We start from the raw sequence: 19,383 nt of genomic DNA, 5'->3' as shown, positions 1-19,383 counted from the left end.
ATAAGGTATTTGAAATTGGGTTTTCTAAACTAGACAATTTCTTAAGGCAGAGACACAAATTGTTCCCCTTACTAATACAAGCAATCCATTATCATTTTGGACATATAGAACTGTAGGTTGCTATTTTGTTTGCTGCACGTTCCCCATTCGTTCTTGACCACAAACCTCAACAGACATCATCCGCGCTCACAAAGAACCGAAGTTGGTGCCTTTAAAGTGTCATGTAACATTTTTCACCATTGTGCCATGCTAAATTAACCGACATATTACTCCAGACTCTTCACTCTACATGGTTCCTTGTCTTTGGGGACTATTACACATTAAAATGTCCAGGGTTCGGGGTTGTGCATTATAGTAAAGGATTGCATTGTATGCAGCAGACAGGTTTGTAGAGAAATGCATGGCTAGTGAGGTGTGACTTCTAAACCGTGGCTCCTTCTCCATGAAATATAGCTAGAAAATACAGAGCGGCAATTTACTAGCCCGCAGAGCAATGACTGTTGCCTTATTTGTAGAGTTTAATGGCCTGTGACAATACAGTTTTTGTTAGCAACAAGGTGCTGGAAATAAGAGGAGAGAAGTAATTTATTTCCGAACCTGTAATGTAGCCAAAGTATAAAGAGGCAGCTACAGTATTCATATCTACAAGTCATCAAGGTGCACTTACTGTATACTGTAAGTCTAGTTGAAAAATATTTCCTTACCCTGTGTGGAGAGTGGAGACTATGGACTGTACGGATTGCTCCACATATGTGAAATTCTGAGACTGAACACTTGGGCCCCATGCACACGACCGAGCATTTGCATCCGGATACTATCCGCAATTGCAGGTAGTATAGGGCACATTATATGCTATGGGGCAATGCACACGACTATGGTTTCCACGGTCCCAGAGCCCGTATTGCAAAGAAAAATAAAATAGGACACGTCATTTTATGGGCCGCATTTTCGGTCTGGGTTCATTAAACTCAATGCACTCTTGTGTGTGCACGGTCCATGATTGTGGACGGCCTGTGGATGACACTACTCAGGCCGTCCGTACCATTTTCAACAACCGTGCAAACTGCTACGGTCATGTGGATGAGGCCTTGGAAAGATTGAAGCGCCTAGGCCAAGGTGCAAAAGCTTTACTTAGGTCCACCACCTAACTGCCATGGATACTACTGATAAAGTAATTCTATAAAGTATAGATTGTGTCTACGATTGTACATTGTGTATATGATTGTCACTACATCTTTGATCCACCATTGCAAATCAATTGTGCAGAAGAAGCCTACAGAGAAGCAGAGGTCATTTTGACTCCCCCGCGGCTGATATGTTCGATTACCCTCCTATCTCTTGTTAGTAAAGGAACTAATTTAATTAATTAGATAAGCATTAGATAATCTCTGGCAATTGTAATAATACAATGTTTGAAGGAGATTTCCTGAGATTTAGACATTTTACCCAATGATCATAAATTTTGTAAGAAAGAGGAAAATGTAGAAAGAAAAACTTTTCTAATTGACTTATATTTTTCATTGGTTCCATGACGTTGGTCCCACATGTTCCAGTGTTATGAATAGACACCAGAGTGACGTTGCGTCCTGTGGACACGATTAGACAAGTTGACTATGTAATGTTATATTACTGTGGATGTATAGAGGTTTATGTCCTTTGAGGAAAATGTCTGAATCTTGCACAACCCCTTTATAAGATCTACAAGGCAAAACTTCACTTTAACTTTGACTCATTGAAAAAAGCTGCATAATTGAAGTCTCAGCTAAAATATAAATGTATTTTTTTTTAATTCTTATTATAAAAGTCTTAAATATAGAGTTTTATCTCCTATGAGGAAAATGTCTGAAGATTCCAAAGCCCCTTCAAAGTATCAACTTCATTGAAAAAGTTGGAGAATTGCAGCCTCAGCTAAAATGTACAAAAATGTAACAATAAATGTCTTTAATATTGAAGTTAAAAATCCCTGGACAAGGGGTGTATCTAGCAGTGATCACATATGAGATACTCTCCACCTTATTCTAAACTTAGACTTCCATAGTACACTAAAAAACAGTCCATACATGGTCGATGGAGACCTGGAAATATCATTCAGAGGCTCTCTGTATCACACAAGATCTTAAAATATGCTGGAAAATCTCATGAACTAGTCCTTCCCTTTTTTACCTAGAAAATTTTAAAAAATCAGACATGTAATAGATACAAAAGTGAAAAAATTTCTTTACATATCAAGCTATAAAATATCAACAGTCCCACATCACGCAGCATTAACACCATTTTAATAGTCCAGATTGTGACGTTCTTTTCGATATCTAGACATACCGGAAAGATAAAATTACATGTCACAGGCTCTACTATGGATTAACAGGCTGCTTCCCGTGAACCTTTGCCTTTCTTTAGTGTTACAGTTTGTAGGAGAAAACACAATGATCTTTTCATGTGCTGCTACAAGTGCAGGTTCCATGTGAACAGGTGCCTATCAACACCCGAGCATCAGGTCATTTGTAGCAATGGTGCCGTGAGTCGTCTCTTCTGTAGTTCTCACATATTGAACATACTTGGGTGCTATAGATTGTGTTAATACTCTTCACATGTTATTTATTAATGCCAAAACTGCCAATAAGAAGCGTCTATAAGCGACTAGAACTGCATGTTGTAGATACAAAACTCAGAATTGAAGCAGATGAATATGATGGATAAGATATGGTTTCCCGGTAGCAGTTAGTGCAGTATGTAAAATATACCCCCAGCATCAAAGACAAATGAGCAGAATGTCGAGAAGAATTGTATGACCAAGGTTAAAAGGGATAGATCTATTTTACAATGGCGGCTCACAACATTGGTTTCTCATGCGATGCGGTCACAGAAACCCTCTGTCCCACGCAGGATAGAATTATGAATTAACTGTGTCACTATTAGATTTGGCGAATGTTAAACTAGGGGGCAGTCTAAAGGTCCTATTACACAGCCCGATCTGGGCCGTGAAAACTAGCACCGATCAATGAGGCAGCTTGTTGATCAGCGCTCGTTTCTCCTTTCACAAGAACCAATGTTTGGTTATGTATAGGGACAAGCGGTCGTTACTACGATCTTTCGTCCTCATAAAGTTCCATCATGTTGGCAGCCGACAACAATAATATTTTCTGCGGCACAAAAGATACGATCAGCTGATGAAAAAGCATTTGTTCGTTCATTAGATGTTTACACAGGGCAATAATTGTTAACCAGCGTTCATATGAACGATCGTTTGCCCGATCATTCGCCCACATAAACGGGCCTTGAGGGATTTTGCAATCTTTAATTCAAAACGCCCACCACTATCCACTGTGGCATGGACTTTGTGCAAGGGAATCTTCTGAATAGTCTCCATTAGCAACTGCTGATAACTTGCAGATTATATTTCTGAAGCGAAGTTCCAGAACCAATAAACAGAAGCATGGTCATACAAATCCAAGGTCAGGGCTTGCAGAGTTCATGCAACACAATAAGACCGATACAGGTCAGGGGAGGCAGCGAACCCAAGGCAGAGTCAGAAAACAGTCCATGTCAAAACTAAAATCCCAAACAAACACCTTCACAAATGGACAAGATCCTAATTGCTCAAGTGTGGAAGTTCTGAGCAGGTTAAAATAATCAGAGGTGATCAACGACAGGCTGACATAGGTCTGTCCCTTCAAGAGGAGCAAAGCTATGGAGAGGCTTGGGGCGGTGAGACGAGGAGAGGGATATCGGTTGTATAGGTGTGCACAGCAACTGGCATCCCGTTAGACTCGCAGCCATACATTCCCCATCCTGAAATCGTTTCATAATGAAAAATTTCCCAAGAACAATTCTTAAACCATTATGATTTATTTTTTATTGGTGGTTACTAAGAAATGATAATTATTACCTCAGTTTCATACTAAATTCTGGAAATGTGAATTTCCTTTAGTCAGTACTAGGAAAATGATATTATCTTAGAAAGAAAAAGAAAGGCGCCTCATTGAGAAGGTGTCTCAAAACAAAGGATATAAAAATATAAGCGAGGGGCGAGCGGTATTGTGCTCACCTTTCGGGGTTGTGTTAAACACAAGCACAACCCTGGTAGAAGCGTGTGTGGATGATTGTAGCTGCTGCTCCTTCCTTGTGCCAGAGAGAAGAGGTTAAAAATCTTACAGACTAATTCAAAATTGTAACAAAAGTAATTTAAAAAAAAAAGGATTTTCAGGTGCTGCTGGAAAAGACCAAAAGGACATAAACGTAATGCTTATAAAGATTTATGGCAATGCGTTTCGACATAAAATTTCTCTCTTCAGACAATCAGGTTGCTGTAAATGGGTATATTCCAGTCTTAATTTACCTTTTTAGACTCTTTATTCCATTGAGATCTAGCTGACTCATAAGAGTAATGTATCTTCCATAAAGAGGTTGTCCACTAAGGATAACAACATATGGGTTTAATGGAGGGAGGTCCCACAACCGGGACCCCTAGTCTATTAGCCAGAACACAGAGCCACTGTTCAGAGGATACTGGGGGACTTGGTGTGGCCATCTATGACATGGTTGCCCATCAACTTCAATGAGTGCTGTGTAATGCTACATTTGTGTGTTTATGCCAGTAGCTTCCTCCAAAATCTCTGTTGATCATAGAGGGTACCAGCAGCTGGACCCCTTGTGATCATCTCAACGGAGCTGCCTCACAAAATGCAGTTGTATTGGGCTGACAATTCCTTCATGCGAGCCATAAATACTGTATAAAGACATTTCACAGATACGATGAGAAACTGGAACGCTTGTCGGGAAAGGGGCAAACACAGACACAATTTTTCCCCAGTGCAAGTATTGGGTCTTTCCATCTGTCCACATGTACTCTTCTCATATAATAGTCAACTCCATGCTATGAGAACGGTTATGATTTCAGTAGTCAGAATCCATCGTTTTTGGTACTACACACACAACACTTATGGTTAACAATGGTAAAATGGTTAGGATTATTCATTGCCTCTAATCTTTACATTTATGGCCGACTACACAAAGTTAATTTTGCCCTATGTAAGTCAACTGAAATAGTGAACAAGAGTTTCCAAACTATCAACGTCACATTAACTATCTACTGTGGTCTGTGGGCCACTAGGAATGTTATATAGACTGTCAGGTTACTGGTTGCAAAATAGAAATCAACATAACATCAACATATGTACTATGTGAATAAGTTTTATATGGTATAAAGAAAACTTTCTGAACAGTGTTATTTCAGAAATAAAATATTTTTTAAGAGGTCTGCCAAAAGATGGTACTGATGAAGATAAATCCAACGTCAATAGGTTCAACAAGATGCCTTTCACTGAACGCCAAGGACTCATCAGGAACCTTGTCCTTAGGTGACTCTTAAGAAAAGTATTGTTGCAATTTGCCCGTAATTCACATTTAGTAATAAATTACATATATAGTGTGACAATAATATACACACTGAATTTATAAGGGCTGGTGGACATGGCCATATAATGGATGTACACAGCCTCTGATTTTTATGGGTTTGTAATACAATACCCATGGACTTTTATAAGGTCTCTACTTTACCTCCATACATTGTTCCCCTATGAACACATAAAATAAAATGTTTATATTTCTTTAACATTTTTTTTAATGAGATTAATATTTGGTAAATATTTGGTTAAAGTTTTCCAGCCTCCCCCTTAATCTATAAACCTACAAAGTCATGAGACTAAGCACCAATGTTCTGAAAAAACATCACAAAACTTTATTTTAATACACTTAAGACAAATAGATAAAGAGCCCTGTTTTCGATACAAAATTGACGGACCTTAAACCGATAGCAAAAATGGCTTTTCGTATACAGCTAGAGTTGGACTGGCTTACTGGTGCACCCGGGAGATAATCCGTTGGGCCAAGGCTCTGAGACAATAATGGGCCTCAAAAGACCAGCGTAAGATACTAGGCTCTATTTCTTATGAGTTCATTCACAAATAACCTATTTGACCTTGATATGTCATAGGTATGCAATGATAACAGAGTCTACAATGCATGTTCTGTATAGATGGAGGGTGGGCCCTCTGAAGAATTTCCCCTGGTGGGCCTAAGGATCCCCAGTCCAACAATTAATGCTGCCTAAGCGATAGTTAGTATATACCTGTCGTTTCCCTACTAAGACAACGGTCAGAAAAGTGTAATGCACAAGAACTTGATAAGCATTAAGGAGTTGCCCCATACTTTATATAAGACACCTTTTTGAATAACATACTTAACTTAAAGTGGAAATCTTTTAAGAAACAAAACATAGAAGTGAAGGTTAGAATTAAATAGATGAGACATTTGTACAGTTGGTTGTAGTTCCATAGCTTGAGGCTTTATGGTTGTTTATGTGTCCAAGAGGAAATATGATACACGCCATTGCTATTATATTGTTTTTGTACCCTCCTCAGAATAATATTCTCTGTGATCCCATAAAAAACAACAACGGGCCATTTAATTCACCTTACATAAACTAAGTGAGCTGGAAATGTGTTCTTTATTTCCTTTTGAGGGACTTTCTTGCAGTGTTTGGTCTCTAGAGCAAGTTGACCTTACCACCGCTCTTTCAGATGTGTCAGATTACCAACCACCATGTTGCACAACAGTGAATTGTCTTTCTAAATGAACACTGTATTTGGTTCCCCGTGCAGGAAGCACGACCTAGTCCTTTATAAATGCTGCACCTTGTTCTAAAACAAATGCCCCAACTAAGATTATTTCAGATATAGATATTGGCATCTGCACTATAAAAACTCAGCCAAGGGCCAGAGGCGTAACTTGATGCTCTTAGACCACAATGCAAACTCTGCTACAGGGCCCTCCACCTAACATGTGCCATTTATATCACTTATGTGGAGGAGGAGTCATTGGGCCACTCAGGCACCAGGGCTTGGAGCGAATGCTACATCAATACCCACTATAGCTACGCCCCTGCCTATAGAAGACTTTAATGCAGCAATAAATAGAGATATTTTGGATTGAGAGTCAAATAGAAAGATGACTGACTATGGGATGTACCCGGTAGCTTTGAACTGAACTTGTTTGGCCCACTGTTAGCTATTGCTAATCGCTCTCATAGGATCTAATGGTGTCACGTAAAACTATAATTATTTTTTATGGGAGTTCTACAAATGCAACATAGCTCTCCTCCAGACAGAAGTACATTGTCTCTCGGGTGCGGTCTAGACTGCTTTTTTTATGGAGAAGTTATTTCGCATACTTTTTCTCAAAGTGCATTGGGTGAAAGACTCTCTACTGGTCTGATCTCAACAAACAGAATTGGTACCTTTCGTTACCCAAGAAATATACCAGGAATTCTGCCATGTATCACTCACTTATAAGTTCTATAAATTAGGCTTAGGCAGGGATACATACTTGTACCCCAAATTATGACAGCATGCAACAAATTTGTGAATATCATATCGAATATTTATTGGATATAATACATCCTAAAAAGTGATTTGGTAAAAGGATAGCCGGTACTGAACGCATTGATACAGCATCCAAACAGATCACCCCTTTCCCCCTCCAACATCTCCACACTTGTTTTGCCTTCCCGATAAAATAATTTGACTTCTAGGCTACCGGGGATGTTGACTGAATGGTCAACTTATCATATTGTGATATATATCACTTTAGTGTTTGTATATATAACCATCTGTGGTGCTGGTAAAATTATACTGTACATGTACCTATATTTGTGGTGCTTGTGATGCTATTGTGTATATACAACTATATTTGAGGTGTATATGTGGACCAATTCCTCATGTCTAATAATGAAATCCTCAGGAAGCCATACTAGAGGAAACTAATCATCATTTTTTGTTAACTGATACACAGAAGCTTCTATTCAGTGTAAGTAAATGAAATTATTTGCAGTGTATATATCAAGAAGACTTATACTCACTGGCACTTGGCCAGTCAAAATGGAAATCTAGCTTTTCAGAGAGTTCTTATCCTAAAAATTGGACTAAAGTCAAAAAATATTGAATGTGCTCAACCTTACTTATGGAAGATGGAAATAGATAATATATATATATATATATTACATTATCTTTTCATTTTGAAAGCTTTTAAAAGAAACATTGACTTTGTTTTTACTTTATTTTGCAAACTTATTTTTGTGAAAAATATTGGCTATTCACTAATGTGCATATATCACGGCTTTTTTATTTTATTTCTTCATTCTACTTTCAGAAGTGAAATTTATGAAAAAACATCTACCACCAACATCACTTTTGTATCACCTTATTTTCAGCTTAATTAGATTTTAGGTAACCAACATTAACAAAGAGGTTTCTGCTTGAGAAAAGAGAGAACAATACAATAATACTTAAAGGGGTTGTCCACTTTGATCATCTCTTTTTGTTAGGAGGGACACTTGTCCATAAGCTAATTACAGGTTGTCCTGAAGTTGGGACCCCAGCCATCAGCTGTAATTTGTGAGGGCACATGGCAGAAAGTGTAAAATTATCCTGCAGCGCCACAACAGGGGAAATGAAGCATTTCCTAGTGCCCATTGAAATCAATAGACTGTCAGTGTAATGCAAAGATGTGCCAAGTCCTCCAGAGCAAGAGATGCACTTTGTACCAGCTCTCTCCTCTGGCTAACAGATGAGGGTCCTGCTCTGGCTAATACATGAGGGTCTTCTACTAACTTAGAATTCCCTAATAGGGAATTTGAACCCAGAAAGAAGCGAATCTTTGGAGGTCAACAATCTTTGGACTATTCTATATTTGTTGTCCCTGGTGGTTTATTTGGCAATTATTCATCCCTTTGTTCATTTAGGGGATAATAGCCAGTCCCTGGTGATAAGTGGTCACTTTTTTCTCTTCTTTCCTGTTCCGAATGACGAGATTGTTAAATGGGATGGGACGTGTCGCTTACAATGAGAGGCTAGAGAAATTGGGCTGGTTCAGTTTGGAAACAAGACACCTTAAAGGTGATCTTATTAACATGTAGAAGTATATATATGTGTCCAATACAAAGAACTAGCACATAATTTGTGCTTTCCAAGGACTCTACAAAAGACCAGGGGACATTCATTGAAGACAGATTTTTCAAACATCAATATAGGAAAGGGTTCTTTACAGTTAGAGTAGTCAAACTATGGAATGCCCTTCCCCAAGAGGTAGTGATGGCAGATACTATGTCCACATTTAAAAAAGCCTCGATGTTTATTTACTGACAAATGGCATTGAGGGTTATAATTAATCAGGCAATGAATGACGGGTAATTTATTGAGAAAGGTTGAACTTGATGGACATGTGTCTTTTTCCAACCTATGTAACTATGTAACTATCTACCAAAGAAATTGTAGTCATTAGCCTTTTGGCCGATTATTTTAATAGGTTTTACACAATTCGCTTATATAATCTACAATTCCAACATAAATTGGTGAAAGCAAGAGAAAATTTAGCAGACGTCAGTGACCTGCCACCAAACGCATCTGCTAAACCAGCTGTGGTGGTGTCTTAGAAATTGGGCAGATTATAATATAGTTTAGGCACATAGCATTTTTGTCGAGATTTAGACACTTACAGTCCTTCCACAATCCATTCCCCTGATTTACTTTACTTCTTATAGTTTTTTTTAACTCTTGTGTGATTCCACTTAAAAAAAATATCACGTCCAAATAGTTTATTTAGAGCTCTCATTACATCTTTTAAGTATAAATAAGCAGCAACTGTTTTAAAGGGGTTGTCCACTTTAGACAATCTTTTTGTGTTAGAATGGTCCCTCGGAGATAAGCTAATTAAAGTTCCGCTACTGTGCCTCCAAGCAATAATCTATAATCTGTGGGGGAACCCAGTAGCAAGTGTTCTATTTCCCTGCAGTGCCACCACAGGAAAAATGAAGCATTACACTGTTTCTATCAATGGGCTTTGTGCAATGGATGGACATGCTGGGTCTTCCAGAGCGAGAGACACTCTTTGTAGCCACTCTGTTACGGTTAATAGAGGAGAATCCAGAACTGGAGACCCCCATTTATTCATTAAGAATTACCAAATAGTATATTTGAAAATTGGTTTAGTAATCCCGACAACCTCTTTAAAGGGAATGTGTCACTAGAATTTTTTTTTTTTAGTTAAACAATTAATATTTAAGTGATTACACATTGTTTTAATTTTTTTCATTTTTTCACAAGTCAGGAAATATTATAAATTAGATTCTAATTTATAACACTTCCATGTGCTGGCCACTAGAGGGAGCAGTTCCCAAAAATTGCAGCATGGTCAATGTGGTAAAGCAACCTCATTGCTTTATACTGCAAATTTGGGGTAGACACACTCTCTCTAGTGTCCTCACACAATCCCCCCTCCCTTATTCTGGCTAGTGCCAGGAGAGGGAGGGGTTTGAATCTTCAAACCTCCTACGCTGTGTGCCGCCATTTTCTGAGCGACTGCACAGTGTAGGAGGATTAGATACAGGGCTCAGCAGACAGTATAACATGAACATACACAAACATAATACACATCACATACACGAACAAAAATTACCTGCTCCTGCCGCTGCTGCCGCCTCCGCTCCTGTTCCTTGCTCCTTCGCTTCCTTGAACATATGGCCGGAAGCCGCAGCCAGAAGCCGTCATCTTACTGTCCGGCAGCGGCTTCCTGTCCAAAAGAAAATGGCGCTGGATTTCGCTCTGCGAACGAGCTTCGTTTTGGTCTGTGTGGGAGCGGCACACGCGCCATTCCCACACAGACAGCGTATGCTGCAGAGAATGGAACGGCTCCTGTTCGCATTCTCTATGGGGATGTATGTGCCGTATTCCATCTTTGTATGTGTCGTTAATCGACACATACAGAGATGAAAAAAAAAATGGCAGCCCCCATAGAGAAGTAAAAGTAAGTACAAAGTAAAAAGTAGAACACACGAACACAAATAAAATGTATGTTAATATCATATTAAAAGCAATATGATAAAAAAAATTATAAATTCATGACTCCTTCCCTGTTTATGGCCCACTATCGTCTTGCCCTCTTCATAGATAAAAGGATTTCTCGGTTACCAAAGCTAAGCTAAATTTAAAAAAATCTAGCTGTCTCCCCTACAAATTGGTGATGGGGGTCTAATAGGAGTACCATATTTCACACATGTTATTGATGATTATTAGGTTGATTTTAATTGTATTGCTAATAGTTGATTGTCTGGTCATTTTCTGCAGCCAATTATAATCATATCTCCAAACTGCAAGATGAAGCTGCTGTATTTATCATCACTATTTCTCGTTCTTTGGACACAACTTGAAGCAAGGCCAAAAGCTGAAGGTAAGAAAATTTCTAGAAAGGATTAAAAAATAAAATACCCATTCATGTTTTGCATGTTAAAAATGACCAAGAAGCATAAATAATACTCATCAGTGATCATTCTGCTGGGTCACAGCAGGTCTATCCAACAGCCGAGAGTTTTCCAAAGACAAAATACAAATATAGGGCATCCATTCTGAATAGTTGTCTAGTAGAACCAAACACTTTATATAGTCACCAAACTTGTGTCTATCCTGTTCTCAGGTTGACCGTCCACTTTCAGGAAGTGAATTGGAAGAAAGAATGCTAGTCCTGGCACGGTTTAGTACAGCAATATTATAGGTTAACCCTATAGTCAATGTAATTAAATGAATTTATTACATGGGTCGTATTCTATAATAATATAGGACACCAATGGCTGGAATTGAGAATTAAGAATTGATTCTGCAACTGTCCTGTTACAAGTAGAATTGGGATGGGATGAGTATTAGAAAGTATTACCCTATTCTGATTCCAGCCTCTACAGTACTTTTCACTATTATAGCCCTTTTTCATAATCGTATTAGACCATTTTAATTTCAAGGTTTGGGATTTCCCTTGAAACTATAAAATCAGTCAATTCTGCTTCTATATAAACCAATTAAAAAAATTACATCTACTCTGTTACATTATACCAAAAATACCTCGATCTGCCTTCAATACCTCTAATGGATCACAATACATAGTCAAAAACTTGTTCACAGCAAGATTTGGATTGGCTGGAAAGTAGAGAATGAGAATCACTGAAGGTTGTATATAGTTTCCAATAGACACCGAGCAAGACAAAACTCTGCAAACCAATGCAAAACGAGGCAGGAGTATGTTCCCTAGTATATATAAGTGCCGGAGAGCTATTCATCTCTGTAACTTGACAGTTTAGTAGCTATGGTAGTGGTTTTTTTTTACACTATAACTCAGATATTTGAAAATAAAGAGGTCATTATATGGTAGAGGAGCCTGCAGGCAGCTGATAGATCTATTAAGCCTCATGAGCTGTCATTCACTGTACTGTGTGAGACACGGCAGGGAAAGGCCTGTAGCCTCGAACAGCTTATTTATAGAGAGGGCTTTTGTTAGTAGTCTCCACGCTTGAGCCGAAAGCAAACACTGGATCGGGCCAAGTTTATGTCAATAAAACACATTTGACTTCCTTCCCCAACGCGGTTACATTTTGATGTCCGAACTAAGCTAACTTACCCAGAACTGTTCCACTGGTCAGAAAACAGAATGTGTATATTGTAAAAAGGTGAGAGTTCCTAAATCAATAGCCTATTGAGGTACGACTGCCTTTAATCCATTGAAGCAGTATTGTACTGAATAGTGGATGGCCGTATGTGGGTCATCCGGATATTTAATAGATATGTAGGGAGAATTATGGATATTTTTTTCAAAACTTTACTGCAGGGTAAGGTAAAAAATAATTGGGCGTTCTTAAAGATGCTGCAATAAATTCTACTTCATTACTGCCTATGCCACTTTTGTTAGGTGGGGAATAAAAGGGACTCATCAGTTAAGTTAGTTAGATCTTTATGAACAGCTTCAAGTGACGACGTTAATTGAAAAATTCCATAGACTCAATAGAATTTAGGTTTCTTTCCGGGAAGGAAAATTTAGTTAATTAATAGATTTCCCTATAGGCAGCTATCTGGACATGGCACAATACACGTCCCACCTCGGCAGCAGAAGTTTGAGGTCACAAAGTCACTTAAAGGTGCTTCTCCACATAAGAGAGCTCTTCCCAAATGAGAAGGCCAGAATGATTCGTAATGCATGCCAAGAGAGGTTACGCTTTTATGAACGTTTGTTCCTCTTTAGGTCTTTATTTTCTGTGTATTGCATTTATTGTTTTATGTAGAATGATAATAATATTAGTTCCCTTCTTTATTTCAGAGCCACAATGTAAAGCTGGTCCTATGGATCTGGTCTTCATTATTGACAGCTCAAGGAGTGTTCGACCTTTTGAGTTTGAAAGCATGAGAAAGTTTATGATTGATATGATTAATTCACTTGAGATTGGACCTACTCACACAAGGGTCGGTGTGGTCCAATACTCTAGCCAAGTACAAAATGTGTTTTCTCTCAAGTCGTACTATACAAAGTCTGATATGCACAAGGCCATCAATGATATCATTCCTCTAGCACAAGGAACCATGACTGGTCTGGCAATACAGTATGCCATGAATGTTGCATTTACTGTTGAAGAAGGAGCTCGACCACTAGCCAAAAGGATTCCCAGGGTCGCTGTTATTGTGACCGATGGTAGACCTCAGGATCGTGTTACAGAAGTGGCTGCACAAGCCCGAGAAGCTCAAATTGAGATATACGCTGTTGGTGTCCAGAGAGCAGATGTTAACTCTCTCCGAGCAATGGCATCTACTCCAATCGATGACCATGTGTTTTATGTAGAGACATTTGATCTAATTGAGCACTTTGCAATCCAGTTCCAGGATAAGCTCTGTGGTGAGTCCTGACTGCAATCTTCAATTAACATACGGTGTCAAAAATCTGTGCCACTAAAGCTCCCCATACACATCAGATGAAAAATGGAAGAAAGTGGCCAACTTTGACCATTTCGGCTAGTAGTTAGTATAAAATTTTACGCAAACAATTGGTGGCCGATGATTACCTATTTCTTACAGCCGATCACTCACAAACACCAGTTTGCACAAGCGCATTTTGTTTTTTACCACATTTTATAAACTGTGTACCTCATCTACCAATTCCGTCTAGTTTGTTAATGGTCGGAAATTTTATATAATCCGATGTACAGTTGATTAGCTGCATGGTGGCCGATCTTAATCTAATGTGTATGGCCAGCTTAAAAATGTCATCCACTTTGATCTGTTTGTGACATAAAATAGTCCATGACCTTGGACCCGCACCAATGCCTAGGAATAAATGGCCCTGCAACATACTCGCAGCTCCATTCAAATATATGGTACCGCCATCTTTATACCTTGAAGATACAGAAAACTCTGAGCTACATGCCAAAGGGGCATGTTCCGGATAGTAGTAGTGAAGGACAGAAATTGAAACGTGTTCTCGAGGTCTTTGCCCTGAAAATGTTCCTGGCCACCTGTACACATTTCTCCTAGATGTGCGCTGATGTTATTATATACTCACTGTTAATATCCTGGATCAATGTACATATCCTACAGCTATATACGAGCTTATATGAACAAATACTGATTCCTCCTGTAGTCACAGTCTCCAAGATCAGCAATCGGCATGGCCACTGCCAGAATTACTTAATATCAAGTGATGTTGATAGAAGTTAGCCCAACATTTCTTTTGCCAGAGTCAACATTTTTATGAAGTATCCTTCTCACCTTACACACAGCCGACATATTTACCGGATATGGAGTAATTGAATACAAAAGTTCTGTTCATTTTTATCAAAACATTCTGAACGCATCCTTCTTCTATAAAGACGATAACTTATTTTATTTTCAGGTGTGGACATGTGCACTGAAATGGACCATGGATGTCAACATACCTGTGTTAGTGTTCCCGGCTCCTACTATTGTGAATGTAACCCCGGCTACAAACTTAATGCAGATGGAAAGACATGTTCTAGTAAGTGCAGCCACCGAATAATCATTATTATTAGTTTATAGTTTGCTGCAGACATACTAGTGCAATTGTGAAAAGATAGACTTCAGCATTCTGAAGATTTAAGTTGCAGTATGTTTTTAATAAAAAAAATTGCTAAATAAAAGTTGTGTGTAAAGTTTCGGCCTGTTATACAAGTTATACAGTGCCGCTGGGTACAAGTTTAAACTGCTCAAGGATGTAGCGCTAGGGATGGGTAGTAAATACCAGTGGTGGGTGCCCATCCCTAGCGCTACATCCTTGAGCAGTCTAAACTTGTACCCAGTGGCAATAGTGTTGAGAAAGGCCATATAACAGCCCGAAACGTTACCCACACAACTTTATTTTGCCCTTTTTATATTAAAAATATACTGCAATTCAAATCTACGGAGTGCTCAAGTCTATATTTTCATGATCTACGGGGTGAGAACCCTACTGACAGCACCCGAACTTCGACACAGAGTGCCACAGATATTAACAAGATACTAGGGCAATTGTCAACGCATTTTTTTTATATTTTTGATTGGACCCCACCAGATAATTTTCCTTTGTGTTAGTATATACAATTTCTCCCATTTTGACACGAGGCCCAAAGCGTAAAAGGCCTTTTACAACGGCCGATCAACGAAAGATCGATCGACTCTCGTTTACTCCTGTCACACGGAGCTATGGATGGGGACGAGGGGTCTTTACTCCGATTGCTCGTCCTCATACGTTATGTCGGCAGCGCGTTTCCCTGTTTACACAGTGAGATGTGCTGCCGACAAAGATATTTTACTTTTTTAAAACTATACGACCAGCAGATGATCGAGTGTTTGCTCATCTGCTGATCGTTCCCGTTTACACAGGAAAATTATCGTCAACGAGCGTTATATGAACGCTCGTCTGCCCGATAAGCATCCTCTGTAAAACCCCCTTAAATGTCACCAGGACTGATTCAACCTAAAGGGCAGAAACATTTCTCTGATCTGATTAACGATATCGCTATGAATGCAGTATGTGAATTGTGACTGGATCAGAAAGGTCCATTATTTGGAATAACATGGATGTATTTTTCGCTTCTGGCCTAGACTACATGTGACACTTGATTGGCGTCAAAATCTTTACATATAACAGACCATATCTGAAATCTCTATGGAAATGTATAAGGTCAGAAGACACCACGACACAAAAGGTCAATGTACTGTAGATCACATGATTTTCCAAACTTTTGCTGAAAAAATATCTACATTACAGTATAAGGAGAGATAGACAAGAAAAGCTGAATTTTTCTTATTTGTCTATATTTTCTCCTAAATAAGACTTGACACACAAAACTAAATATTTGATGACAGCTTCAGTTAAAATCCTATTAAAATTAATAGGGTCCACTGATGATTCTGTCCCAAAAAAAATTAAAATAGCAAGTGTGATGGCATCACAGATACTACATAACTGTGACCTACAATATTATACCCAAAGCAAATATGTACCAAAAAAAGAAATGTAAAAAAAAAAAATGTGTTTTACAGTGATAGACCTGTGTGCCCAAGGAAATCACGGCTGTGAGCAGCTCTGCGTCAGTTCTCCTGGATCTTATTCCTGCGCCTGCCGAGTCGGTTATAAGCTAAACAACGATAAGAAGACGTGCTCAGGTAAGTAATAGGACATAATAATCATAAAAAGGACATGTAGTTTCGCAAAAAATATAGCCAGTTTCTTATGGAAAATTGTGCAGGGGCAACATGAAGAGTATGGCTTCCGTGCCCCTACTTTGCATTGTTAGGCAGTTGTTCCTTACATTCCAGCCTACATAATACTGACATACTGTATAGTGACAAGACAATACTGCTATATATAGCCCATATGATATGAGGTATCCAAATAATACTTCCTTAAAGAGCCCACATAATACTTCCATATACTGGAATTCCAAAATAATACTATAATTTAAAGAGGCTCTGTCACTAGTTTAGTAATGCCCGATCTCCTAGTTAATCTGTTAGGCGCTGTCACACTGATAATGATAGTGAAAACGGTGTCCCAAAACATTTATTATTTTAAAAGTTATGAGCTTTTTTTAATAAATGCAAATGAGGCCATATAAGCCAAGTGGGCGTCAACACCAGCGATTCTCCTGAGGGGCCTCCGACGCTGTCCTATCAGCATGAAGCTGCCTCACAGTATGAGAGACTGAGGCTGGAGGATAACCTAAAGTAGCCATATCTCGGGCTGTGGACCACCTAAAACAGTGGTTCTGGTGTCATATGAAAGAGGAGATTCTAGTCATTCATATGCCACCAGAATCGCAGATAGCTGTGAAACAAACAGAGGTATCGCCAGTGAAAGACACAGTCGGGAATGGGAACTGTATATGGTACGATACCGGTGGCATTGAAAGATTAGAATATCATCTTTTATATGCCACCAGAACCACTGTATATAGGCCCATTACTCTCTAACTAGAGAGCATCTCCCTTGTTATAAAGTATCCCCCTTATGGCTCTACAACAATCCACTAGTAATTGTAAACTTCATTAGCTCAATCCTTTACATCCAATCTAATAGGCAGTAAGATACTGCTAGCAACTTTTAGAGTGGCAGAGGGTCCCCTTACCTGCACCACTCACACATATAGTAAGTCCGCCCCGGATTTAATAATAGTGGTCAGCCCTGCTTCTTCCTGTCTTCTGGTCATGGATGGACAACTATTGGATGACAGTGTCTTCTGCACATGTCCTGTAGACCCTTGTATAATAATATTAATATAATAATATAATACTATGATTACTATTAGAGCGGTCATTGGAGTCTGGGAAAGTTTGTAGTCAATTGTGATGGCCAATGTATGTGACATGTCATGGGAACAGCTGCAGCCAACCACATTTACACACAGAGAAACATACTGGCAGCCAGTAAACTGCACAGACTCAATATTACAACTGAGCATGTGCGGGATGGGCAAACCCTGTATATAGAGGAGAGAGAGGGGTTGGTGATTGCAACAAAACGACAGACCACAGACAGATATATAGTACATCTCCATTGTATTAGTAAGATATTTGAGTTCTTCTTAGAACTTATATATAACATTAAAGAACATAAGTTAAAATCACATAATATTACCACTGCATTGCTAGTGACAGGTACCCTTTAAAAATTTAAATTCCCATCAAGATGCCAAAACTTCACTTGATAAATCCTCAAGGGGTAGCTTATCCTAAAATATTAGATGGGTGAAATATTAATAAACTCTAGCATTTGAAACCCTTGTAATGTAACCCTTTGGTGTTCTTCTAGCCCCAGTATATTAGCCGGTGGACAACTCACAACGCAGTGAACACAACAACAATAATCTAAAACATAAAAACTACATGTATCTACATTATTATCATGGAGTGTGGCTTATACACAAAGTCATTTATTTTCCAGCAATAGACCTGTGCGCTTTGGGGAATCATGGCTGCGAGCACATCTGTGTCAGCTCCCCCGGATCCTACTCATGTGCCTGTCGTACAGGTTACAAACTCAACAATGACAAGAAGACGTGTTCAAGTAAGCCAATATTCACATACTCTTAGTGTATAGATGATATCTCTAGATAGATGGGCTTTGGAAGTAATTGTAGGGGGTCGTCTGGTATAGAAAACCTATTTTCAAAAACCCTATTAGGGTATTCTAAGTTAATAGAGATAGGTCCCCGTTTGGGACCTGCATTCATTACCCAGAGCAAGGAGCGGCTAAAAAGAACGCTCTGGAGGACCCAACACAGCCGTACATTACATAGACAACCCATTGATTTCAATGTGAACTGTGTAATTCTGAATTTCCTCTGTGGTGGCGCTGCAGGAGAATTTAATTATTGCTGCAAGGTTCCCCTACCGATTAAAGCTGATCGCTGAGTGTCTCTTCAGCAGGACACAATGTGCTTATCATCAGGGAACAGGTCTAATAAAAATGGATTGTCTGAAGCGTTCACACCTTTTAGGATAATATATGTACGTTTTTGATTGTAGGAACTGTAATATCTGACATTGTTGCTACTGCGGTCATGATAGCTACACAATGTGTAAAGGCTCTATTACACGGGCCAATGATCGGGCAAACGAGCGTTCATATGAATGCTGATCATTGCAGTGTGTAAACAGGGCAACGATCAGCCGATGAACGAGCAAACACTAGTTCATCTACTGTTAGTATCGTTTATGCAGCATTAAAAATCATCAGTCGGCAGCACATCTCCTGTGTAAACAGGGAGACGGGCTGCCGACATGATGTAAATGCGTGGGGACGAACGATCGGAGTAACGAGCGCTCATCCCCATACATAGCTTCTTGTGACAGGAGCAAACGAGCGCCGATCAACGACCTGTCTCGTTGATCGGCACTCGTTTTCACGGCCCATGTTGAGCCGTGTAATAAGACCTTTAGTCTGGGTTTACAATCAAACTATTAAAATGTAATTATTGTATAATAGAAAAAATGCAACTCCCTCATATGCTTTGTTTTTCAATTC

General features: G+C 39.0%; 1 protein-coding gene across 2 annotated transcripts in view; it reads left to right on the top strand.

The window, feature by feature from the left end:
• Nucleotides 1–19,383, top strand: part of MATN4 (matrilin 4) — a 35,769-nt gene that overhangs the window by 7,202 nt on the left and 9,184 nt on the right. For both annotated transcript variants that reach the window (XM_075846647.1, XM_075846646.1), the window contains exons 2-6: nucleotides 11,178–11,280; nucleotides 13,189–13,758; nucleotides 14,752–14,874; nucleotides 16,401–16,523; nucleotides 18,301–18,423. In XM_075846647.1, coding sequence (XP_075702762.1) covers nucleotides 11,208–11,280; nucleotides 13,189–13,758; nucleotides 14,752–14,874; nucleotides 16,401–16,523; nucleotides 18,301–18,423 — 1,012 coding nt within the window. In that variant the 5' untranslated portion in view covers nucleotides 11,178–11,207. The remainder of the gene's footprint in view (nucleotides 1–11,177; nucleotides 11,281–13,188; nucleotides 13,759–14,751; nucleotides 14,875–16,400; nucleotides 16,524–18,300; nucleotides 18,424–19,383) is intronic.

This window comes from Rhinoderma darwinii, chromosome 13 (genome assembly GCF_050947455.1).
Source record: "Rhinoderma darwinii isolate aRhiDar2 chromosome 13, aRhiDar2.hap1, whole genome shotgun sequence".
Classification (NCBI taxonomy): Eukaryota; Metazoa; Chordata; class Amphibia; order Anura; family Rhinodermatidae; genus Rhinoderma; species Rhinoderma darwinii.
Note: the sequence above shows the minus strand (reverse complement) of the source record. Positions and strands in the feature narration are given on the sequence as shown.